This window comes from Melospiza georgiana, chromosome 1, assembly GCF_028018845.1.
Source record: "Melospiza georgiana isolate bMelGeo1 chromosome 1, bMelGeo1.pri, whole genome shotgun sequence".
NCBI classification, from domain to species: Eukaryota; Metazoa; Chordata; class Aves; order Passeriformes; family Passerellidae; genus Melospiza; species Melospiza georgiana.
In genome coordinates this window covers 43696104-43722536 of record NC_080430.1, presented here as the reverse complement: position 1 = coordinate 43722536, position 26433 = coordinate 43696104, and the positions used below count along the sequence as shown (strand labels likewise).

Here is a 26433-nt window from a genome sequence, read left to right as displayed (position 1 = left end):
ATAAGCCTTCTGTAAGTATCCTTTATTCTTTAGTATAGTTTTAGTATAGCATTCTTTAATGTAACATAATAAATAAAATAATAAATTAGCCTTCTAGGAACATGGAGTCAGATTCATCGAGTCCCCCTTCATCCTGGAGACCCAGCAAATACCACACCTTTCATTTCTTCATAATTGGAAAAAAAATCCAATTTCAGCTTTCAATTTGTTAAGCTGAACAAAGCAGCTATGTTAGCCCCTTCTCACAAATTGTTTGGAACTAGGATTTCACTTCCCAAAAAAAGGAGATGTATCAGGGTGTAAATGTGTGGGCTGTGCCCCACAGGACCCAAGTTCTGACCAGGCATGGGAGGGCTTTGCATAGGGTAGGAGCAAGCCAAAGGTCAAACACGTTAACACAATGTCTTGTCCAACTGAGCACACACTCCTCTCCTACCAGGGGTTTTTAACTTGGACTCAGCTGGGGTTTGGCTTAGTTTGGATTGCATTAACAAGGATCACATGCAGCCAGAGGCAGCTTGCAGCTCCCTTCCCTCCACGAGCTGATATAGACACCCCCAGAGAACACCAAATGCTTCCCTGGAATGTGCAGTCATGGCTCTCCCAACAGTTAAGCTCCTATGCCTGATGTGATTCTAGACCCTGATCACATCCATCTGAATGCTGAGATTACAGCTTTCCATTGTGAATGTCCTACTGAATCACTCACAGTGATTGGATTCAGAAGCTTGGAAGCACAGAAGAACTGGATTTCTGATTCTGCTAGCAGGATGAACAAACAATTGCACATTTAAAAACATACTCCTAGCTTATCTTACACCCAATAGCTAAGAGTTATCTGGTGCCTAAGTATTACAACTCAGGTATAGTTAATGTAGTTTAAAAGATGAAAAATGACAAGCCCAGTTCTTACTCACAACCAATTATTTCACCCATTATTGCAAAAAGCATTTCCTGATCATTTACTGTAAGAGTGCACATGCATATCCATATGTTTTACATGGAGTCTGTAAGCATTCAACTCCTTCAGCAGCACTGGAAAATTGAGTTATCCTCAGGACAGCTCTCAGGAAATCCCAGGTGCTGCACAAAGCAGCGCTTGTGACTTAGTGGGCTCCTCTCACAGTTGGCACAGTATTAAGGTCCAGATGTTGGGCTTTGGTGCTTTGAAACCAATTAAAAATTGATGCCCTGAGCACCAGTGTCCTAAGGAAAATATAAACCTTGCAGTCTCTTAAAAAGGAGTACATTTAACCACAGGCACCAGATAAATTCTGCCATTATTATTATCACAGGATAGATCACCGTAGTAAAAGCTCAGCATATTCTTTCTGTGTAGTGAATTCAGTATATTTATTACTACAATATTTCCTTCTCCTCTGACATTTCATCATTAAAAACATCCTTCTTTTTTGTTTTGGGTTTTGTTTTGGTTTTTTTTTCTCCCCTGGGATTTCTGGCTAAATAATTCAAATTTTGTCTACTTTACACATTGGCAGTTGGCCAAGAAAAACTTAGTCTCTATATCTTGCAAACTCTATATCTTTCTCTCCATTTAATATGATTTTTTAGCTACTGCAAGGCAGCACAGACTGAATATTTTAAGATGCTGCGAAGGTGTGGTTAGTAATTAAAAAATGAGTTCTCAATGAAGGCTGCTAACAGCTTGATACATTGGTGCTATAGCACACCTCAATAAATGTTGCTGGGGTGATTCATAGCCATACCACTTCTACATCAAAGGTATTTTCTTAGAAGCAGTTACTTGATTAATAATGTATTTTGCACCCAGCTTCAGGCAGTTTGTGTACCCACATATCAACACACAACAAGGAATTAGGCTTCTTCAAAAAGTTACCAGATAATTATTTGCATTTTTTATCCAGTGTATCATTCTTGATCCATTAAACAAAATCAAATGAAACAACAAGAGCACTGTCTTTTCAAAACCAGGTATTGTTGCTTTCTAAATGTATTTCAATGTCTCCCAATGTCTAACCCAGTATTGCAGAAACAACATAGGGCAAAGGGCAAAAGATCTTTGTCCTCTCAGGTGATAGAGCACCAGTTGGAGGTTTGCACTGAGGATCTGCAGAGAAAGGAATTTACTCACAGGTGCATTATCTGCTAAGAGTTTTCATAAATTATGGTCCAAAGGCATTCCTACAAACATTCCTGCTAATGACCAAAGAATAGGTGATACACATCTTCTGCATCTCTTCATAAGCTACGATGAGTTGTGAAGCTGTTATCTCCACTGAACCATAAACTTCTGTTTGTATTTCAGATTTCTTTTCCTTACCTTTCACTGCTACGTATGAGATCCTACAATGCCTTTTTGTACAAGATAGAAAAGTTTAGAAACAGATGTGTTTTCCAGATTCATAAACAATACAAAGTGACCCAACTGCCCCTAACCTTCTCTCCCTTTATGCCAGGCAAATTTAGTAAATTTTAAAATCTTCTGCAGTTTTTTCTGTGATCCTCACAATTTTTCAATTTATCAGCACAGCCTATCTTATTTCAAACACTCTCCACATGGACTTTTATAGACAACACAAAAGCAATTGTGTACCACAAAAGCTCTTGTAGTTGGAGTGATTCTGGGACCTCTTGAGGAGAAAACTCAGCTACCTCCCAAGTCCTTTTATAAACACTGAGGTTTATACTAAACAAATTCCACATGTTGAAAAACAATTTATATTTACTGCATCCTTTTTATCACAGCCTTTGCTGACAAAAAAAAGTTTAGCATTTTCTTCTTGGTTATCCTCTAACAACCGCTTGGAATGACTCATAATCTTTAACAATGAAAGACGCTACAAGAAATTCTGTCCTGGCCAGATTCCTGCTTCCATTGCCCTATTATTGCCATGAAATCCACACTGTTTTCAGGAGTAGCCATTGCAATTCTGTTGCAGCTCTGTAGCCCAGCAATATGGTATTGCCACTGCTTGCCCCAGGCCACACACCTGGAACTGAGTCTGCAAGGCTTCAGGTTTGTCTGATCTAGGCTTGTCCTGACAGAAATTTTGATTGAAGTGCTTAAGCTATAGCAGCAGTTCTTTGAATTACTATGTAGTGGGCTGTTTTGTTTTATTTCCAGTTATTCTTGTAACATACAACCTGCATTTTTAGATGGATTAGTAGTATTCTGTGTAGAACGACATATTTATAACTAACTTAATTCAATTAATGCAGAGAAGTACAGGCCTGGTAAAACAGCAGATGACTTGAAAAGTGGGAACAGAAGATGAGATGCAAAGGATTACAGGCGTGGGATGTCAAGAAGGGAGGCTCTGGCTAGCACTGGCAATGCCATGGGTAAAACTAATGTGCTATTGGTTAGTTAAAGAAATGCAGACATGGAAGGGGACACAACTAGCTTTAGGGTGAAAAAGACAGCAAGTATCTAACTCATGCAAATTGCACTATATATAGAAAATTTTGATGTAATGGGAATTTGGAGCCCAGTGAAGAATATGCAAGGTATAACTGAACATTAGCACACATAAAAATGATCCCCACTGCAGGTTTATATCTTGATTTTGGAAAAACTTAAAATAATGAAAGTTTAAACTTTCTAAGTGATACTGGGCATGCAAAGATAAAAGGGAACCTGGAGATTTGTCCCTTATTATCATTACACATATTTCTTTGGAGAAAATCATACCTAATTGCTGCCTAGTTTGAAAATAGCCTCTAAGTTTCATCACAGACTGGTTGAAAATTTTTTTAGTGATAAAAGTACAATTTATTCTTTAATCTTACAAATTTTAAAAAGTCATCTTTTTGTCCCTAATTCTGAAGGGAAAAGATTAAGATAAGGGAGTTTCTAATACTGTTTTTAAAATATCACTGTTTGTCTTAATATTCTTGTTTGTTCTCACAACCTTCAAGGCAATTCCTCTCTTTATTAAATGAAGGGATATTGAAGCACAGAGCAAAATTTTTTTCTTATTTCAACTTCTGCAAACCCATTGCAGACAGTGATGCTGCAAATGCATAAAAGAGTGCAGAATTTGGAGACAGGGGGTTCTCTGTAAGTGTGAAGAGAAACTGGATGTAAATGTTCCTTTCTTCAGTGCTGAGGGTCTCCTGGCATGGGACCCTGAAGGTGACCAGTGGCTACAAGACTATGATGGGAACAACTTTGATTACTCCTTTTCATCCTTCTTCTTTGGCTCTCTCTTCCCATCTGCCCAGGCTCACAAGCAGGGGTGAACCAGAGCTCAGCACTGGAAGAACCCCTGGAAGCAGCATGACTTCCTAGGAGTCTCCTGAGTTGTGGTTTTAGACAATCCCAAGCCAGGTTTCTCCCAACTGAATGAGTGCAAACAAAGCAGCTAAATGAGGCTGCAGCTCCCATGGGAGCCTTTGGGAGCTCAGCTGGCCTTTTGTGCAGCTCACACTCAGGCTGCTGCTGGCACAGTCCCACCCGGTGGCTCTAAGGACAGCGACTGTGACAGCCACAGTAAACAGCCCTCTTTCTCATAAGTTTTCTTTTTAGCTTTTAAGTAGACCACAATGACCCAGGTTTTCCAGCCGTAAATCTCTAGACAATATTTTGCCAGAGATTTTAGGATTAAATTATAGACTTAAATTCTCACTGTTTTCTTTGTATCTGGAATGAGATACTGTTACATAAATTATTATCCAAATTTTGATCATAATTTTAAAAACATTAAATATTTTAATTCATTTTCTCCTATTGTAACCAGGATTAATAACTATAAAATAGCTTACACATCTTCAAATATTTTCCTCTGGAGAGAAAATGACAGTAGCCAAGTTTTTAGAAGTTTTTTTAATAACATTCTATACTTCTAACTATCATGCTTTATGGTTTTATTATTTTTAACAGAAGCACTTAACTATTTATGTCTTTTCTTTTGGTATAGTTACACTTCTTTGCAGTAGATTAAGGAAGTAATTTTCAACGGGATCACATTTTTTGAGTTATTTTGTGGCAAAATGGAAATAGTTGGACAGTGATGGATACAGACTGCTAATAACTGCTGCTATGTAAAGAAGATACATCATCTTACCCAGTGAGCTGCTATTCAGGACACTCTCCAAATACTCAACCATTGCCTCCATATCACTGTCCTGTGAATAAAAGAAATAGGAACAGCATTTGTGTGACCACAAACCTAAACACAAACACTGTGTCCCAGAGGTACCATCCCACAAACATAGAAGATGTCACATCAGTAAGTGTCAAGACTAAACTATAAAGAAGTTACATTGCTCAGGACATTTTCTATACCTTCTCCTGAAACATCAAACTTTGGAATGATGCAATAACCAAACAACAATTTAAGTCAGATTCCTTGCAGACCACAAGTGTTTAGAACAACTGTGCATGGAATTTAAAGGAGATATATTTACTGTGGAGGGTGGTGTGCAGTCTCTGAAAATATACCCCCATTTTATCATCAGTTAGTTCTGGAATATCTAAAACAATATTACATTGAAAAAGGCAAGTTTATACTTTTTAACTATGCCAAAATTTTTATGCTTATGATAGCTGCCCACAGCAAATTAATACTTATATTTCATGTAATTGCATCCACTTACATGTCTAGTAACAACAACTAATTAAAAATTTTTTAATTAAGAAGAGATTTTAACATTTTTTATATTTCAAGTGTTCTGCTACCAAACAGATGGCTGACAGTTTTGCCATGATATGCATATGAAATACTGTTTGTGTACACAGATGAAATTTAAAGTTCTGGCCATTAAGCAATGATTGTTGTCCAGGAAGAACATCACAATTTTATGAAAGTCCAAGAAATACTTGGACTCTGAGTGTGTAGAAGCTGCTGCCATATCACATTTAAAAATACAGCATTTCTTGATATTTAAAACTGACAGTCAAAATCTCGACCTTGCTAAAAAATATGTCAAAAATACGTATTTTGAAAAAATATGTCAAAAATACGTATTTTTAAAAAATATGTCAAAAATATGTATTTTTTAAAAATAGTCAGCACTCTATGCCTTTAAGATTTAAAACAATGGAATAAAAACAAACACTATCGACCTCCACTTCTGTGAGAGACAACCTGTTTTATATTCTTCTGTGATTTTACTAAAATGCCCATTCTAAATTTCTCAACTTAGGAACTGCCAGTACACCTAAGAAAGACAGCATAAATTGTTGGCAATGACTTCCAGCTGGTTAGGGACCTTCTGGTGCAAGTGGGAGCTGTTATGGATGAGCATAAACTAACTATTCTTCACCCCAAATTGTTTCATGGCATTATATTTGAAACAGGCTCTGCTACTTTATCTGAGGTTTGCAAGACAGGAATCAGGTTCTTGGTTGGCCATTACAAAAGGTAACCCACAAGCTCAGAGGTTCAAAGGAGCCTCTTTTCCTTTTTGGAGCAGCCTGTGGGGTCATGATTGGATCAAGTCAGCACAAGGGTTTCCAGTTCTGCAGCCAGGTAATGCCAGGGAATGCATTCATTATGTTAACATACACAGTACATACTGAATATTGAATTAAGACAGTATTACAGATATAATTTCTCTGTACTTCTAAAAAGAAAAAAGAACCATTAGGACTTCATTAAAAAGATTTCATTAAATCTTTTTCATTCAAAATGAAAAAGTTGTATTGATTTTCTGCTAATATTAATTTATAATTATGTTTATTTTCATTATCACTAACAGTTAACCACAAATCTTTAGACAGATAGGCAAAACATAGTAAACAACCATATAAAACACTATTGCTTCAATAAAACATTTTTAAATCATTTTTTTATGGGATAAAGCCTGTAATTCCCAAACCTTTGACTTCTCTCAACAGGACATCACATTTACTCCAATTATAACAACAAAGCTGGTTTCTTCTCTTTATGCTGTAAGGCAAAAGATATATTTTCACCTCTTCATCACTCCTATCTTTTCCCCACTTGGGTTTAGCACTGGAGGAGGATTTAGCTGTTTCATTAAATGTATTTCTTTAATCTTTCTCTCTCTCTCTTTTTCTTTATTTTTGTTTCCAGAGAAAGCAAAGCCCTAGAGCAGGGACAAGGGCAAGGGACTGTGCCCAGAAGAGAGGCACACCCATGCACAAGGGCCAGTGTGGGTGAATGCTTGCACATTCCAGATTCAGAACAGTAACCCCATTTCTAACAGCCACAAGTCTGCCAAAACATATGTTATGAATCCAGTGGAGCATCTTAGGGGTCACAGCACACAGACCACTCAGAGCTGCTGGAGCTATGATAATTTATGTCAGCTGATTGTCTGGCTTGACAATCTCAGAAGCAGCTTGGAATTTGAAAACAGGAACCTACTGCATCACAGTAGTAGACTTTGTCATAGTGAAGAGGGTGAATTTGTTATTATGTTCATGAGAAAAACCACTAAGAGCATGGTGATGAACTGCAGCAAAGAGCATCCACCAGCATCCCAGCTAAATCAAAGCCAATGGAAGCTTCATTACGCACTAACTTTTCAAGATGAAACCTCTGTTAAACATCACAAATTAAAATGCATTTAAAAACAGTTTGCCATTATCTTTTATGATTTTCCCCTAATTAGAAATTGGTTCTCCCATTAAAAAACATGTGGAAAAGAACCACTGGCTTGAAGAGGTGGAGGTCTGGAAAGGTAATTGGCAAATTGCTGCTTGAAATCTGTCAATGTGCATTTCTGCTCCAAAAGAAAGGAACAAAGGACACTAAACTCCAGTGCTGGAAAATGCGTCTGAAATAAGACTGGCTGCACCAACATGAGGAAAAAAAAGCTGTCTCAGCTCCCACCCTAAACCTTTAAAATTAAAGTGTTTCAGTGCCTAACTCTACCTTCCTAAGCAGTCTTACATCCCACATGAGGCTGCTGCTTCTCAGTCTGTCTTGACATCTGTGAGAGCCTAATATAGCTTGAATAAATAGTTCATATCCCTTTCTACATCTTGCACCTTAATATGTTGTTCATAAAGATGACTTTTCTGACCCCATGCTACTGCATGAACATTGGAAATTTTTTTAATCCTTGTTTGAAATAATGGGGTCACCAGAGAGCACCACCAGGTGCAGCATTTCTGCCCTCTCTGCACAGAAGTAACTACTAAAGCAATCTTGGGATTGGAAATTTAAGATATTTGCAGAAATTACCTTAGTAGCCTTTACTGTGTTGCTGTGGAATGACTTTTTAGCACACATCTCCAAAAGCTTGGTTTAAGGTATCTTTGAAGAAAGGGTTTAAGAGTATGAATACCATCAGAGAAATAGAAGTAGGAGTTTTGGTATTAAGTAAATAACTGCAGAGGCAAACCTCTGCTATTCTGGTAGGATTTGAAGCTTATTATTAATAGTGAGCATGATCCCACCTACCTCTGAGTGGGATTCATCTCACATAACCATTGATATCCAAAGAAAGATGTGGTGTGCATGCTAATAACTGTAAATCCCTTTATAATCACCAAAGAGAGACATCTCTGAGTATTGCATCCAACCTGAATTAGATGTTTACTCCCTAATAATGCTTGCTTACTTCCCCTCATGCCTTTCTGTTTGTTGAGTTGGGACAAAGGTGTTCAGATTTAAACAGGTATGTTCAGTCTGCTTTCACTTCGGATTTAATGCAGAATTTTTCACTTGAGAAAACAAAAATTGCCTATTTTCACTTCCCAAAAAACAGAAAAGGTAATTGTGTCAATAGCCAGAAACATACTTATTCAATATCTTAAGGTGACAGAGACAATGGGGTGTCAGTGGGATGGCTCTTCCAGCCCACCATGCTGGTTCTTATTATGGGATTTTCAGTCAGTCCAACATGAGGGACTATTACAGCTCACATCTGAATGCCAACACCTAATTTATTCTGCATTACTGAGAAATCTATTTTTGCCTTCTGCCCTTCATTAATTCTAAGCAGCAGTCTGCCTGTTCAAAACCACTACTGATTGACACTTAATGATACCATCAATGAAAGTCGAATGAAAATTTCAAAAGGCATTCTAAACAAGAAAAATTGTCTCAGAGTCTGATGAAAATGAGCAGTAATTTTGTTTTCAAGAGTACCTTGTGGTAGACTTTCTGGGCAATGGTTTCTTTGTATGTCTATGTGTTGTGGGTAAGCATAAATGCAGCAAACTTTAAAAAAGTATTGTCTAAGATAATTCGCTGTTTTGCAATTGAATAGCAATTTCTTTACTATTGCACAATCTGCTCCTGAATTTTAAGGCATCCTGTGTGTTTAATCTGAAAGTTAGGGGGACATGTCTAGATTGAATGGATCTGTTTCTGAGTAAACTTCAAGTTTTACTTGTGGGACAATTTCAGGATCCCCTACTACTGTGGTAGAAGTAGAGTTCTGATTTCTCATACTTTATTTTTGCCTTAAAAACTACATCTCAAAGAAGCTATTGGTTCATATTTTTCAAAAACCACAAGTTATTTATAATTTAGTGAAGAGTATTAGTCTTCTTGGCTGGTTCCCTGGAATGCAGAAGACATCACACCCTGTTCTGCAAACTTTGCACATGATCACAGAATAAAGTTCCTGTTCCTAGGCAGAACCAGATAGTACCATTCAGAGGCACTGCAGGCCATGCTTGGAACTGGAGGCCCATGGGAGAAATTGATAGTTCCTGAATGCCTTAGGAAGATCCATTTTCAGAACTGTCTCAGGCACTTAAATTTATTGATTTCACGGAAACTTGATCACTGGAGACAAGATTCCTCTCAGCTCATTCTGATCAGATCTAAATTAGGTGCCTTTTGCAATAATCTTCAACCTTCACACTGCAATCCCTGACTGTCTTGTGGCAGCCTTAACTGATAAAGCTGCTTTAAGCCTTTCAGCAATAAGTTTTCTCTTCACTGACACTTTCAGTGAGGTGGAAAAGTCTACAGATTTGCTGGATAAGTCTTGCAGCTGTTTAGGCTCATCATTCATCACACTGTCCTAGAAAATATGTCTAATATAGGCAGGAAGTAGAGGTGACTATCTTTGCTTGGGAATTAGAGCTGGAACGTAGATCTTATGCTTCAAGTATACTTTCAGCTTAAATTTAATTTAAATCACAGCTGGCATTTGAGAGGATCCCACTCTGAGTGTTTTAGAGTCACAAGAATGGTTTCTGGCAATGATCTACCTTAAGGCATTCATGGGATTATTACCTTTAATCTTGAAGGAATGCAAAAATCTTTCTCATCAGTATCTTACAATACACATATAATTAATTCATGGTACTGATATATACACACACTCCTAAAAAATAAAAAATCAGCAATGCCAGTAGGACAAATTCTGAGAAGGAACTCAGTTTTCTCATGGAAAATGAGCATCAAGTGTAAACAGGGTTCTCAAAGGTCACATTTACCTGGTGATTTATCTTAGAGACTGTCCATGACAATTCTGCATCTTCTTCCTCTTCACTGTCTTCTGAACAGGATTCAAACTCATCTTTATAATATTCTTCTGCAATTTCTGGGTCTTCAGGGATCTCTAAAGGCAATAATGAGTTTATAGCATATATAGAGAAAAAAGAATGATCTGAAAAAGATATAACTGAACTTTATAGCACCAGTGTTATGTCAACGGCAATGCATTCTGTAATTGAAAGCAAAGGATAGGTTCTCAGAGTAAAATGTTGTCTTTAGTGACATGGTAAGCAGGGATAAAGCTGTCTCTGGCAAAATGCAAATCCTCATCATGTGTGAATTAATGAACCTAAGGGATCTATATTGATATTGCACTGAAATCTCTAAAATATACAATAAATCAGGCTGGAAGGGACCTTATGGCATCATTAAGTCAAAGCAGGGCCAGTTTTGAATTGAATCCAGCTTTTGTGAGCTGAAATTATAACTCAGTTTTGTTTTCTCTAACACACATAACTTGGGGTGAATACAACTGCTAAGCTAAAATAGAAAATAGTATATATCAGGTACATGTTTGAAATATATGACAAATTAAATGTATATATTTTCCCAAACTTTCTTGAAGAAAAACTACAATAAAACAAAAGAAACTAGTACAAAATCAAGCAATGCCTACTTGGGTGTCATGCCCTCTCAATTTATTACCATCACAAGTTTTAGTACTAGCAGTGAGTGCAATATTAATGCAGCCAATGAGCCCATGAAGTACAATAATTGGTATTAAAACTCAACACATTCATCACAGCTTGAAAGACACTCCAGCCACCCTGCACTGGGTGAAATCCTTTGGCATCCCAGACTCTGTACAAAAGAATCAGTGAAACAGCTTGAAGTCTGATTGCATCTCCTTCAGGGGGATATTACTACAAGAAATGTTAGTTAAAGACAAAAAAATATTTAATATTCAGCTGCCATAAATAATCACTGTCATTGTCATAATTTTAGCTAATGCTAATTTCAACCACTCTCCTCAATTAAGACTGCCCCTTTAGAGAAATAAGAACTATCTTCTATTTTACTACATTTAAATAAAGTTCAAACAATATGCCATAAAAATTATTAATCGATTTTTAAATTGTTTTACATGGATAAAAACTCAAAAGGATTCAAACAGGGAAACGCAATTAAAATCCATATAAAAGACATTTGAGTTTGGGCAGGAGCAATAATTCTAATCCTTAAGGTGAAAGAAAGAGAACTCAGAAAAAATAGTGTAGCTATCTGCAGCATTAGATGGTTAAGCTCTCCTGTGGAGATATAAGATCTACTATCTATTGTCTCCAAAGTAATTTCAAAAATACTTCCTTTCTTTATAAACCTGATTTAGCTCCAAAATGGTGACACATTTTTACTCAGGTTTCTGTTTTAAGATATTAATGGAAGCTGCATAAAAGCCCCATGCTCCACTGTCACAATTTCGAATCCTAATCCTTCCTATTTCTATTTTTCACCTTTCTTAGTTTGAAAAAACAAACAACTAATCAATACCTGAGTTTCCAGAAGAACATCCCCAATCCAAAAATATTTTCTCACAAAGAAAGCATTTATTTAATTGCCTGAATTCTACAAAGTGTCATTTGACAGAAAGTCCAGAACTTTATTAAAAAGAGAATCTTAAATATCATCCTTTCTACATGGAAAGAACACCCCAAAATTAAGATACATCTCCTTTTCCACATGAGGTGATCAATTTTTCTTTCTTGCAGAGAGGCTGTCATCCCAGTGATTAGGATAATTTTATTAGGTTCATCTGCATTCTGTCTACGTGCATTCACATACATATAAAACAGCCCATTTATTATGTTGTAATACAAACATCAGACTGTGCTGGTGTTTTCTGAGTCATCTCCTCCCACATTCTGCATTTGTTTATTGCTGTACTAAAAAATGCAAGCCTCCCCTTTCCAGCCAAACAAGGTATCAAAATCAGTCTTTTTACTCATCACTGTAACTTTAAAAAGTCTGTTCTGGCTGCTGTAAACTCTATTCTTTGTGAGCAGCCCATGGCCATAGAAAACTGGTGATGCCCCTGAACTATGCAGAGAGGCTGGCAGTGGCTTCATTCCACTCCCATGACAGCCTTTGCATCCTTGTTGGAATTATTCACCTCACCATTTGTGAAATTGGTTTGACAGCTGTTCATAGGCAGCCAGTTAATCTGAGCTTAGTAATGCAATTTGAAATGCTAGCTCAGATGCTGGAGATGTCCCAAGGTGTACAAGTTTACTGGCCCCAATTCAGAAACCAATTCCAAGTGGCTTTTCTGAAAGAAAATAGCATGTCCAGTGCAGGGGAATTTGGCATTTACCTAATCAAAGTTCTTAAAACTTTTTGGTTTTATGACTGGCATCTTGAAAGAAGGAGCCTTCAAAGCATCTACACATTTATTTAAACTGTTCCTATATAACAAATCTTTGAATCTTAGCAAAGTAGAGCCAGGTCCCAGTCCTCCATGTATTATAGATGCACAAGACATCTCTGGTTCTCTGCAGAATTAGCTGAGTACAGAACAGCTTATTGAGCTGAGACCCAGGATCAGACCAATTTCAGGAACAGATCAGGTGGATTTGGCACAACAGACACCATAAATCAGCCTGGCAAGCTGTACCTGTGCTGGCCTAGTGAGTTGCTATTTTCAGCTCAGGACAGGCACTGTCAGGGGAGTTCAGGCCCCACAGGCTTCCATTTCCATGTCTGCAGTCCATCCTCTGGAATATTTGCTATCTGAGTCTTCCCGTAATTCCAGGTGATTTCACATACACCTCCAATTTCCACAAACCAGGCGACAAAAGGCTGGTTACTGCTCCCATTCCTAAACATTACTAGTGAAGCTGCACACTTAGTAATGTAATGCAGAAGAAAATCCTTTGGTTTGTGCTTTCAGAGAAGTATTTTTAATAAAAAGGTTTCTCTTTGGGCTAGGCTGTTTGACCACTGCAAAGCCTAGCATGGATGCTGGTGACAGGACCATGACCCTCTGCCCCTTTGTTCTGATAAATAAAATGGAAATTCAGCTTATTTGTGCCTGGGAGGTACTTGGGTAAAGAAGTGGTGCTAGCGAGGGCAATGCCAAGACTATTGTGCTGAAAGAGGAAACAAAACTGCTGCTGCAGAACCCAGGGGATCCCACCTCTGTTTTGACAGCTGGACTGGCATCCAGCTGAGCATCTCTGATACAGCATCCTTACATTCTCCACGGGGAGCACAGGGAAGGGTCTGTGGAGCTGCTTCTGCCCTCTCACACCCTCACATCTCTCAGCTGGTCTCTGAAAGCACCTTGTGCTTTATCCAGCTGTGAGTATTGCACCAAGGCCAGGCACAACAGCTTTTATTTGCTTACAAAGCACTGAATTCAAAACAAACTCAGCTGTTGCTTTGGTATTGCTAAATGGTTTAGGCATAGCATTGAGACACTTGATACTTGCTGTTAGATATTCAAAAGAAAACAAACTTCGAATAAAACCATTCCTCTACAGATCTCTTTCTATACAGTAACATGATGCTAATAGTGGAATGAAGGGTAAAACCCCATTATCTAAAAAAAACCATAAAAGTCTGGCTACTTCCCAAGAAGACAAGCTAAACGGAAAACAGAGGAATGTGATACTTGTAATATTTTGCTTAAATCCAGCAGAGCTTGTTTCAGGTAGCATGGTAACTCAGAAACAACAATTTTCTCCAAAGAGATGAAAATACTTTGATAAATATCTTTAATTTTCTTCTGCCTGAAACTCGTCATTGTTGCATTGATGTAGTATTCCCACATTCCAGAGCATGCAGAAGACAATAAGGGAGACCACTTTTATAAAAAAGGAAAGAAAAAAAAAAACAGTAAAAGGAAAAAAGAAAACAGAATGGTGCAACATATGTAAATTTTCACCGCTTGTATTAACAGTAACAGAGTCACACTTGACTCTTAAGGACTGTTTTACTTTTTGATCCAAAGGCTTCATTGCATCTCTTGAAAAAGACAGATTTGCACAGTTGCCATATTCCTACCTTAAGGAAAAAGTTGCTACATTTTCATTTTGTTACACTCCTCAGTTTGCACAGTATCACACAGAGGAAAGCCAGGAGCAAATCACTCAACTGCTGTGACACACACTGCCATGAGACACAATGGACTCCTAAGATGGTGACATGAACCAGGACACCAGGAATCGATGTTACCACACCTCTGCTACCACAGACGGACACAGAGAACTCAGAAAATTGAGACACAGGGCCCGGACAAAGGTCCTGGCAGGACCCCTTCAGTACCACAAAGGTGCCCTTGATCCTTTCCTTTCTGTGGAAATGCATCAGCAAACTCCAGTTTGATCCCATACGAGCAGGTGTTACCTACTGGAGCAGATGCCACAGTGGCACCAAGCTGGGTGCAAGAAGGGGCTGTGGGAGCAGGGTCCCTTCAGCCCTGAGAAGGGAAGGCAAAGGGGAAACCTTGCTGCTCAGAGGTTAAAAGGAAGATCTGATGAGAGGATAAAAGGAAGACGGAGCCTGTCTCTTCACAGAGCTGAATGGCGATTGGACAAGACACAACAAACATCTGGAACATCCTAAATTCCAATTTGACATCATGAAAAAAAAAATAGAAAAGGAGTGTGATCAAATACTGGAACAGGGCTTAAAGAAGCTTCAAGAGGTCAATCATTGGAGGTGTTCAAAACTTGATCAGACACATCTAAATAGCCTGATCTGAAAAGAATGACTTTGAGTGGGGGGTTTGACTAGGCTGCCAGGGGTTCCTTCCAACCTAATTTATTTTATAATGCTGTGGTTGTTTGATTCCCCACAAACAGTTCAGAATCTCCCCAGATCTATTTGTCTGTGCACACATATTTAACATACACACTAACTAAGCTAAGCAGAAACTTAGGAGCTTGCAAGAGGAGCTGGTGCTCAGGACTAGGCAGCTCTCTTCACAGAGAGCTGTGCATCACTTATCACAGAGGGAGGAAACACAAAGGGATTTCTGCCTTCAAGGAAGAAAACATAAGGAGCTGAAGCATGGTCAGTAGGAGAAATGCTTGAAAGACAGAGACATGTTTCCCTGAGCTACATCATCCTGAGTGAGAGATTCTACCACAAAGGAGATGAAGGGCTCTGTGACACTCTGCAGCTCAGGACAATATCCATATGATTAGAAAAAATAAAATAACTTCTTAATTTTAATCTAAGCTCAGTCAGATTGGCTTCGGAGTTTGAGGTGGGGTTTTTTTCCCCTGTGCAAGACAAAACCCTTCAACTTTAAAAGTTTCAGTCAAAGAAAATCACCATCCTTTGGTCAGGTATAGATGATAAATGCGTTTTCAAGCTCTGAAGATTCATTGTTCAGAAAGACAGTGGAATATTTTTGTCCATCTCTTCTAAACTAGGCAGAAACAGACTCTCAGAACATGCATTTAAGAAATTAACTAGGAGATGTACAGGATTTTTGTGCCCATGAAAGTTCTGTACAATCCTTCTGGAGAAGCACTAAAGGACTATAAAGTTATTAAATGAATCATCTTCTGACATGGCCATGAGCAGCTTTACATTAAGTAAAATGAGTTCTTCTAAGTGAGAACTAGAAATATAACCAAATTTAAACAGTAATATTTTTTAATTCTCATCTTTGCATTTTAAAAAAAGTTAAAAAGCTTCAATTATTTTATGGGTGTCGCTGAATGAAGAACTACCTATTATGAAATGGCTGGAAAAAGAGATACAGAGGGGATAAATCAGAGTGGCCTCATGGAAATCATCTACTACTTGATGTTAGAAAGAAAGTAGCAAGTTTCAAATGTTTATCCAAGGAAAAATTACCTTTTTTTAACCAAAATTAAATTTCTAAGACAAATATTTTATTTGAAGGACACAGTTTTTTCCCCTAAACATGCCACTACCTGTTTTTTTTTTTCAGTAAGTAAAGAGACAGAGCATGAGAGGAAAAAAGAAGACCTTAAAAGGAGTGGTTAACAAAAAATGAACAGCAAGAAGGAAGAATTTAATCACTTTTTCGCCTAGTTTTCTGAATAATTTGTTTTTTCTTCTGATTTCCTAGTTGTCACATACACAGAAATGGGAGCTCTGGTAGGCAGTGACAATGAAGACAAAGCCATGCTGCCTTTCAGACATGGTATAAAGATCAGCAAAGCTAAAAATCTTACAAATATTCAGAAATCTTTTTAGCAATGATGGGTGAATAAAGAGAAAGAGCAACATAGTGATTTAGTCAATAGCAAGGAGCATTTAGTGAGGTTTGGAAGCCATTTCATTTATGCCTAAGAGTCCTTATCAGTTTAAAAGTTGCCCTACTACTTGCACTGCTTCCAGCAGGAACAGACCAAGAGATCTAAATTGAAGGAAAAGTGACCCAATGACATCAACTTAAAAACTATCTTACTCCCTGAGTTATTTTAAACTTTTTTTTATCAGTCAAAGCATACTTTCCAATAAAAACTCAGATTTCCTCCTGAATCTGGCAGATGCTGACCTCCTGACACTTTCCCTTTCAGTCTGACAAGAGTGTTGGGAAGGAAAAAGTCCACATGTTAACACAAAATCTGCCCCTTAAGAGACTCACTTCCTTCTCCCTGAGATTTGGTTCAAGAAGGCCATGATTAAGATTTAAATTGAGGCCATTTTCACAACCAGAAGTCACAGAAAGAGAAGAAAACAAATGGAAACAACCTTGGTGTAAGCAGTTGTGCACACAAGAATCTGGATGTAGTAAAGATGCAAAATGCATTTTACTTAGATATAAGCAATAATATAAGTTATATGTTGAACAAGTAAGAAAAACAAGCAAATGATTGCAACCAAGCAAAAAGGTGTTAAGCCCTTATACACCTAGATGAAATTCACTTGTGAAAGCACATATTTAAAAGATCACAGGGGCACACTTTGCTCTGTGAAGCAGAAAATACAGCAGGAGAATTCCACCAAGATCTTCACTGCTGTCACCTTCTCATTCCCTCCACCCAGTTGTCTGACAGCCACATGCAGCGAAAGCTAAACTGGCAGAATAGACAAACTAATTCAGCACTTACAGTTTCTTTCACAGCAAATTCTTCCTCACTTGGAAATGCCTCCAGCTTCTTGCATCACCATATAATTTGTCTCAGCTCCCCAGAAATGACCTCTAGCTGGTTAAATAAGCTATAAAACTCTAAATGGGGCTGGACTGGGAGTCCTTATAAAATGTTTTTCAACACCATCCTATTCACTGATGCTTTGTTTGCAGCAAAAGCCTGGTGCATCTTTATTTACATCAGCTTAGCCTCATGCCTAACGTGCAGTGCAAAGCTATGTTGCTGTGCATGTAGGACAACTTGGAATAGAAACTAGCATCTTTCTAAGGAAGATTTAAAAGACTGAAATTATCTGGAAGTATCTGCTATAGAATCCAGTGTGCAGTATTATTTTAGTGCATTTGCTTCTAATTGCTTCCTAAAATCACAGAGGGTTTCATAAATGTTTTTTAACATAATACTTTGGAAGGAGTGAAGGGAATTCCTGTGCCATTTTTAAAAAGACCAGGACAGAATAATTTTAACTGTAGTCATTGACCAAGGTGAATTTTGAAATAGACTCTCTTTATCAATGCCAAAATAAACCAGTCTAAAAAATAGATTAGGAAAAAAGCAGGAGCTGTACAGTAACATAATTTGCTCTCCCCACATTGAAAGTGTTTGGGTTTTTTTACATAACTGCTGTGTAAAGACTTCACTCTTGCAAGTTCCCCTCTGCGAATCTGCAAGTGCAAGTCTTCTTGTAGGAAGTAAGCTACGAATTTTTGTGAAGCTATGAAAATATTTTAGTAGCTAGGCATGTTGAAAAGTAGATAGACTTGGAAAAGATTTCCTGAGGAGCTCTGGGCTACAGTTCAACTCCTCCTCTCCAAAGTAATACTTCAGGGGAAGAACCTCTTAAATAAGAACAATAATGTTTTAGTCAATGATAAAAAAGAAAAAAAAAGCAGTGATTAAATTTTCACTTTCTGGGTAAAACTGGCAAACTTCATTAAACCTTGGTTTTGCTATAATAAAGCAGATTTAGTATTGCTTTAATTGAATCTGGGACAAGTTGGGCTCAGTGTGAAACCGAGCAATGAAAACAAGAGACAGATGAGGAGGTCAGAGGAGCACACTACACCCTCAGATCCTGCAAGAGTCTCAGGAGTTTGTCACCCCATGTTCCAAGGACAAGTGTAGGACTGGGAACTGCAAATGCCAGAACTAAACCAGCGAGTTTCTCCCCACAAGCATCCCACGCTATCATTGCTGCAAGTCAGGGAATAAGCCTTAGGATCCTGGAAGTAGGGTAATCACAAGGAAGAGAAGACCAATGGTTAACCACAGCAGAACTCACAGCAATTCTGTCCTCTTAATTGAGACAAGATTTCCTGGTTAAAAACGATAATGTAAAAATGATAATGTAACAAGAATAATGCAGAAAGGTGCTTAATGTCATTTATTCTAAGTACTATTCTGCTTTGTTTTTACTTGCCAGACTGATAAACAAGACAAGACTTGATTTTCCTTAAAGCCTTTGAGCAATGTGATCACTTGTATGGTCATCTTAAAGTGTGTTACTCAGTTACCCATGAGTATGAACAAGCACAATTTTACAGGCACCAAAACAAAGGTGTGCGTACAAAGATGCTGGAAGATCTTCTCACAAATATTACAGGTTTTTAACCTTCCAAGATTTACAAAACTACCTTGAAAATCCTTCAACACAGTTTGTAAAAAAAACAGGCTAGGGAAAAAGAAGAGTATTTTATAATGCATGAACATTTCCTATTTGAGGGCCAGCTGAACTTTGCCCACTTGAAAGTCAAAGCAATATATCCATAACTTAAAACTAGCCATGGAGACACAGGAATAATGCACACAATTACAGTAACTTACTTAGCTATTTTGAAACTGTAACGAAATCAGGGGTTTGCCAGGTGTAATGTATTACAAAATATTAAGCTAATGAATTCAACAAATTATAATCTTTGCAGTATACAGAAATAAAAAAACAATATTATAGAGATCAGAGAGATCATATAATATATTCCTTTATTCATATGGCTTTAATTTGATACTTTGTTTTTCTGCACAAAGAATTTAAATACCACAAGTATTTAACTGAAGCTATTCTCCTCTTTTAACTTGACCCCTTCCCACACAAAAAACATGTTTATTAACTGCAGTAGCAGTTTATGAAGAGTTGGGAGTCTTACAAAAATGGATGTGAACACAACGGAAGCCCCAGCTGGCAATACAAAAATGCAGGATATAATATTTTATTAGTGCCCCTTATGTCCAGTGTTGTTCTGCTTTGGCTTTCTTTCATTCCAGGCAATGAAACGGTACAATAAAGACAAGCCCTTAAAAATACAGATATGTATATAATTTCTTGAATACCTTTTAAAAAAAATAAATCCTCTCCACCTTTGTTTACCGTGTCTCATCAGCTGTGAGATTGATATGACTATAAAGTGGCAATTTTAGCCACAAATGCCAGCGCATAGTTTTAAGTTTTCATGCTTGTTAGAGTGTGGCTTGTGGAATTTAACTCTCCTTATGGTTCCTGTAAAAGGTCTGGGCCTTTGGTCGCTTTGTATCCAGTTTATCTTTCAACTGAAAATGCTGATCCAAACCAGGAGGATCAACAATGATCATAAGGACATGGCAGATTTGTTGCATCTGGAATTGCACTGAATTATCCTGAAGCACTTTTAGATACAGCTTATGATTTTGTAGCCAATTTCAAGGCAAGTTCTACTGTAGAAATTGAATCAGAAACCCTGAACCTTTAGCTATTACTGTTGTATAACAGGATTATGCCTTTCTCTTCATGCTATTTTCAGCTGCGAAGACTCAGCTCCTCAACTTAGAGGATTTTCTATCTAGTAAACTAAGAAATTTCTGATATTCCACAGTACTTTCCCACATAGGTGGGTGCAATGCATGGTCTGATACAGATTTCTCTGGATTCTTTACAGTAAGACCCCATAAGTAGTGTTAATTTATTCAATATCTGTACAAAGAATTGAGAGGAACTATGCTGTAAAATCTGGCTTTATTAGAAGACATTGCAACCAAGGTGAAACGACCTACACTCAAATAATTAATGTGATGCAGTGAGAGATCTGCCATTACCTAGCCCTGTGTGTAGTAGCACACACAAAAAAAAGCTGAAGTGGTCTATCAGTAGAAAATCTAGGGCAAAGATGACTTTCTGCATCCTGAAGTGTCAATATCCAGTTCTCTGGAAAAGGAGGTATCTGCTTCTCTGGTTATTCTTTTTGAATCAGAAAAGTGGATGACAATCTCAATCAGATACATTAGAAGATGAAGAAGAATTGTAATGCTATATTAGGGAACAATGTATTATTTTTGTGATGGTTCCAGTAGCTTTCTAGAAGAAGGCCACATCATTAAACATTAAACATGTGATGAACCTGCCCAGCTGGAGCTGCCCTGTTCTAACTGGCAGAGGAAGACACTGACCATATTCATCCATAGCAGCCAGGCTGGGTTGTAGATCATGGATGGTCCTATTATCTTGTTGGTAGTATTTTGCTTATGTTTTATAAAATGAATTAGTTTATTCCAGCTGCAGTCATTATCATTAATGGAAATGAGCAGTTTAATATGCAGAGTTCTTTTTCACAGCTTTGTTGGGTTTTTTTTTTTCTATTAGATGAACTGACCTCTGGTTGCCAGCACTACAATATAATTTGCCTCACCAGTATTTTCACAAACCCACTATTGAAAGATAAGTACATGCACTGAAAATGCAATAATCTCTAGAAAAATACACATTGACCTATCTGTCCTAGTCCAAATGGAGATAGCGTCTATAAAAAATTGGTTAAGAGACAGGGGGGTGTGTGGGTGGGTGTGTGATGTTAAGCAATTTATTGCTAGGTGGCTTTTCTTTTTGATGATAACAAGAGAAGATGAATAATTTACTTTGTAGGCAACCCTCAGCAAGAACAGGAAACATAGGTACAAGTTTATCCTGACACATTTTGCATTGTTCATTCCTGCATCATTGCCATGACCTGCAAAATATGCTTTTCAATATCCAGAAATAATTAATCAATAAAATGAACTGCAGAAATGAAGCAGAAAACAAAACATTCAAATCAAAATATAAAGGGAATTCAGTTATTAATCATTAGCTATTCCTAATGCTATTCATTAGCTTTTCCATTTTACACTGCTCATTGGAAACAAATGAAGTGTACAGATGCATAAATGCATATATATTCAACACACAAATATTTGAATTCAACACTGACAGTGGCTCGGTGTTTCTGTGTACTATCTCTATACAAATCTTATTTCAGCTCCCTTGTCTCTTGCATGTACTTGGAGAAACTGAAGATGGAAGAGACACAAAGATATCTATAGTAACCCAAAACTGTTCCTAGTAGTACAATATATTCTTAACTGCACTGTCTGCCATAGTATTAAATTATTTGTACGATGAAAATTTCATAAAATCCTGGACACATAAGACAGAGATATCAACATTTTTCAACTAATATTAAACACAACTATAAAACATTTATCTTTCCATAAATATCTCATTAGCAAAAAATAATTTAAGTTTTGTTTTCAAATTAACCAATTTAAAAACCAATGCAGATTAAAACTATTAGATAAAAGACTTGCAAATGAGCAAAAATGCTTTTCATTCTCTTCTATTTACAAAGGTTTAGTCTTCTAAAGAACATGTTAGTGGTCTAACTAGCTGAAACAGTACAGTAAAAACATTTACTGTTCCAATGATACAATCAACATGCTTCAGTTATTTACTTAATAGGGTAACAGTAATCACAGAAGTAATTTTATTCTAGGTCCTTCTTAGCCACTCCATTGTCTGTCTTTTATAAGGAGAATATTTGCTTTCTTTCGATAGTATGATTAAAAATGCAAAACTGTTCAGAAACTTATTACAGCACCTTCAGAGAAATAGAAGTCTAAAGGGCATTTTTAAATCTTCACTATTGCAAGTAATGTTACCCTGCCCACCTCTCTGAAAATCTGCAGTGTGGAGAAAAGTAATAGCCAAACCAAAAGAATACTTTGTTCTAGTATGCATGCCAGCTGGAGAGACCAAGTCCCAGAACCAGGATAACATAAGAACAAACACTAGATGACCCTGAGAGTGGAATAATGGAAAAGGAGGAAACTCAAAGAACAGAGTTCCAAATTCAAAACTTAGAGCATTAAAAACCAAAAAAATCTATTATATATTCTGAGGTAAGAGCTAGGAAGCATCTAAAGGAAAGAATAAGGATGGAAGGTCCAGCTATGCTAAAAGTGACCAGTGTTAAAACATATGAACAGTATAGAAGTTTATAGAGGTTTATGCACAGGAGGAGAGAAGTAGTTAAGCTGCAAGGCAATAAGGCAACGCATCTTAAAAATTCTAAAGAAACAGTATTTACATTACCTGCAACATTTCTCTTTTGGAATAACAATCTGATAATTTCTTTTAAGATTCTCAAGAACTTGTACCAGTTGTAAACAGTATTGAGGAAGCTTTTCTGTAGTTCAATGAGTTCATCTCCACATCAAAACCACAGGGTCCACTCACATCCTTCATATTACAGAAAATAAATATGCTTGAAGACTAACAAATTGGTCAGCTGTAGGTGATTTCAAAGAACTCTTTCAAATATCTCTCAAATGCACAAGGCTAAGTGTTAGAATAAAAAAATGTTCAGAATATCATTGCTGATTACATAAAACAAACATGGAGAGAAGCTTAAACTTCCCAGGGAAGTCTATAGCAGTGAAATGCTTTTGCCATTGCTAAATTTTGTCCTCTGTGAATCCAAAACCCCAAACTGCCATATTGGGTTTTGTTTATCTAACCACACTGCCTTGTTTGTCCTGACTTTCAGTTAAGTGTAACCACCACTACTAAAACTGACTCAAGATGCCACAGTATTCAAAACTACTTACTAAAGCTAAACCTTGAGCTTTGTATTTGACACCTTCCACAATGACATACAACTGTGATTCAATAATGGTTTAGATAATTTTCACTGAAAGAGGAGTGCAAGGTGTTTTATTCTCTATTTCTTTCCTTAATCCTTTAATAGTTTGATCTTTCAATACTCCAAATCTTGCTCTTCTCTTTAGCTCATGTTGCAAATTTTAGAAGGACTGCAGGTTAGCCACAGATACTCTGAACTTTCCTCCACACCTGCTGAGTCTGGGCTACTATCCCTAGCTGTTGTCATTAGCTTTTCTTGAGATGATATTTTAGGTCTGCCCTGGTAATTCAAAATTTGCTCCTGCCTTTTCTCTCCTTTCCAAATATTCTGAGTGATTAGTTGTAACTAGGGAGCTTGTTAGTCTGGTTCTCACGGGCTAACTTCTTCTGCTAACATAATAAGGGTCAGCAAGATTAATTAACACGTAAGACAACTTGCTAAAACCATTTTATAGCCTTCCTATAAGTTTTTTTTTTCCTTTTATTCTTGTATAGCCATTGATCAAGAACTAAATTCTGTTGGAAAATCAATAGCTGGAACAGTTTCTACATTTTCAAGTGCAAAGGTGCAATTAATAACTTAATAATTAGACATGTAGGATATGCATGGTTGCACTGAAATGCTTAAAGAAAAGAAGAGCATGAATACTGAATAGAATAAGAACAAGCTTTGACATCAGCTTCAGGAATAACAAGGTATTCAGAAAGCAAAGAAAAGAAACCATGTAATTTCTCTTGCTCATCCACAACTCTTTTTTGTCATGAACCCACCACTCCTCCATCAGAGACTCTGGCACAAGCAATTAAACATGCATTCAGTTTTGTACAATGGGCTGACCCAGCTTTTGCATCACAGATACAAATGCATCTCATTCCTGTCATTATAGTTTAAAAGCTTAATGACCTCTAAAGGCAGAAAAATCAGTTTCTTTCCTTCCAAGCATGTTGTTCTGTTTCTATTTAGAAGTCTTTGTGTGTTTCTCCCAGTCCAGCTCTCACCCACGTTTACTGCTTTCTCTCAGTCCTCCCTTTGCACGTTTCCCCACCCTCCCCCCAGCATGTATTTCTAGAAGCTGGGTTCTCTCCTACACAGGTCATCTCCTCTCATGCTGTGAAACAGCAAGCCAACCACACAGACACAAATGAGGGTACATTGAAAGAAAAAAATAGCCATTTGCTATTAAATAACCCCAAAACACCTCCACCACAAGCAAACTGATTCTGATGCCATTAATTTAATGACCTATACTTTCACAGATGCACATAAACCAACACTAAAAGGCAGTGCTATTAGAGAAAAGTAGTCTTCCTACTTTAAAGTATATTGATGCATATTTGCAAGATTTTAATCTGATTAAAAATCTTTCACCATAATAGTGCTCACACAATAATTTTTAAATATATGAGTAAGACACTACTCCAGAACATTTTAGACAAAACCATATAAATGTCATCCTAAAAATATTCTCCTCATTGACCACAAGATTTCCACAATCTGACACTTTTCAAAAAGCTTGACTATTTTTTGTCTATAACAGAAAAACACATGTTATATAGTACTTCATATTCTTTAGACAATAGCTAAGTATTTGTGGACAATATAGATAAGTACAGTTTAAAGAGTTTCCATCTGCTCCTCTCATTGTTAAAGACGAAGAAAAGGACATCAAAGTGTACCAAAGGTGCAAACACTTTGAATTATTGTACTCCTTTTTTCACTAGAAAGATGAGTTTTAGGAAATGTTTTTCTAATGCAAATCATTTTGTATGTGGAAGGTTTAAGCTATTTCCTCCTAATTCAGCATCTCCTTTGGAGGGAGTACATTCATCTCTATTTCTGCTCACAGGTTACTCAATCTGTGCTTTGGGAGCACAGACCTCCTGCCATGCAACCTTGCTATACATCTGCTGTACATACATTCACCCAGATTAACGTCCTCCTCTCTTTGCCATTTTTTGACAACTTTACAAATCTGACCACTTTTTATCTGCAGTTTCCCCACTGCATATGAACTACAAGGGAAAAATCTTTCTTGACAGGAATTTTCATTATAACATCAGATTTTGAATTCTTACCATGGTCTGTAAGTTCAGACATGCCAAGTTCACTTCTCCCATTCCCTCTTGGTTCATCCTGTCCTGTGGACACATGGTTGCCCATAGTGGCTGGCTGGGAATGAATGAGGTGTTTTGAAGTCTGCTCAGCAGATTCCTAAGTCAAATTATGAAAGAGCATGGAGAAAAAGGAATAGAGCTTTCAGCAATATAACAACACAATGGTTTCCCTGATCTACACAATTCCTGGAACATGCATTAGGCAAATACTAAAATAAAATCCTAACATTTTTGTAAATTATTAGTAGTGACTCAGCCATAAGAAAAAGCAGGTTTAATACATATTTTTTTTCTAGACACAATGGAAGACAGAAACCAGAGGATACACAAAAGAAAATATAGAATACCAAGCACACAAAAAATTCTGTGATGTATTCACCAACTATTTCAAAACTGACCCTTTTCTTTCTACAATAGGATGTGGTGCTAGAATTGAACTGGCTCATCTTCTGTTGCAGATTGCTTAAAAGCAAAGGACAACTGATTCTGGGAGTCATTCAAAGGCTTCATTCTTACTAGAAAGCCAGTTGAAGTGTTAATATGCTTAGCCAAATGAAAAGAACTCTCAGCCACACCAAATATAAAATGTTTAAAGGATTACAACTAAACATGTTGAAAAGAAATGTATTTTGAACGGCAATGTCATACAGTCAGTAAAAACATTTCAGAGAGCAGATTTAGACTTAAGGGCAAATTAGGAAAAGGTAACTGAAAAAAATAAAACTGTGTAATGAATAGAGAGCTGGTTGAATCATATCTGAATAATTGAATGTACTTTGCCTCATCACAGATCAACTGGTTCAGCTAAGCAGTTCAGATTTTGATGCACTTCCCAGTTACTAGTCTCAGAACAGGCCTGTGTCTCTAGTGCTAAAGAAAGCATGTGGGAAACAGAAAAGTGCTATACACTGGG

General features: G+C 37.2%; 1 protein-coding gene across 3 annotated transcripts in view; it reads right to left on the bottom strand.

The window, feature by feature from the left end:
- NEK11 (NIMA related kinase 11) overlaps positions 1-26433 on the bottom strand; it is an 82309-nt gene that overhangs the window by 15370 nt on the left and 40506 nt on the right. For all 3 annotated transcript variants that reach the window (XM_058039761.1, XM_058039777.1, XM_058039769.1), the window contains 3 exons: positions 25482-25617; positions 10352-10476; positions 5049-5109 (listed from right to left, as the gene is read on the bottom strand). In XM_058039761.1, the coding sequence (XP_057895744.1) occupies positions 5049-5109; positions 10352-10476; positions 25482-25617 (322 nt within the window). The remainder of the gene's footprint in view (positions 1-5048; positions 5110-10351; positions 10477-25481; positions 25618-26433) is intronic.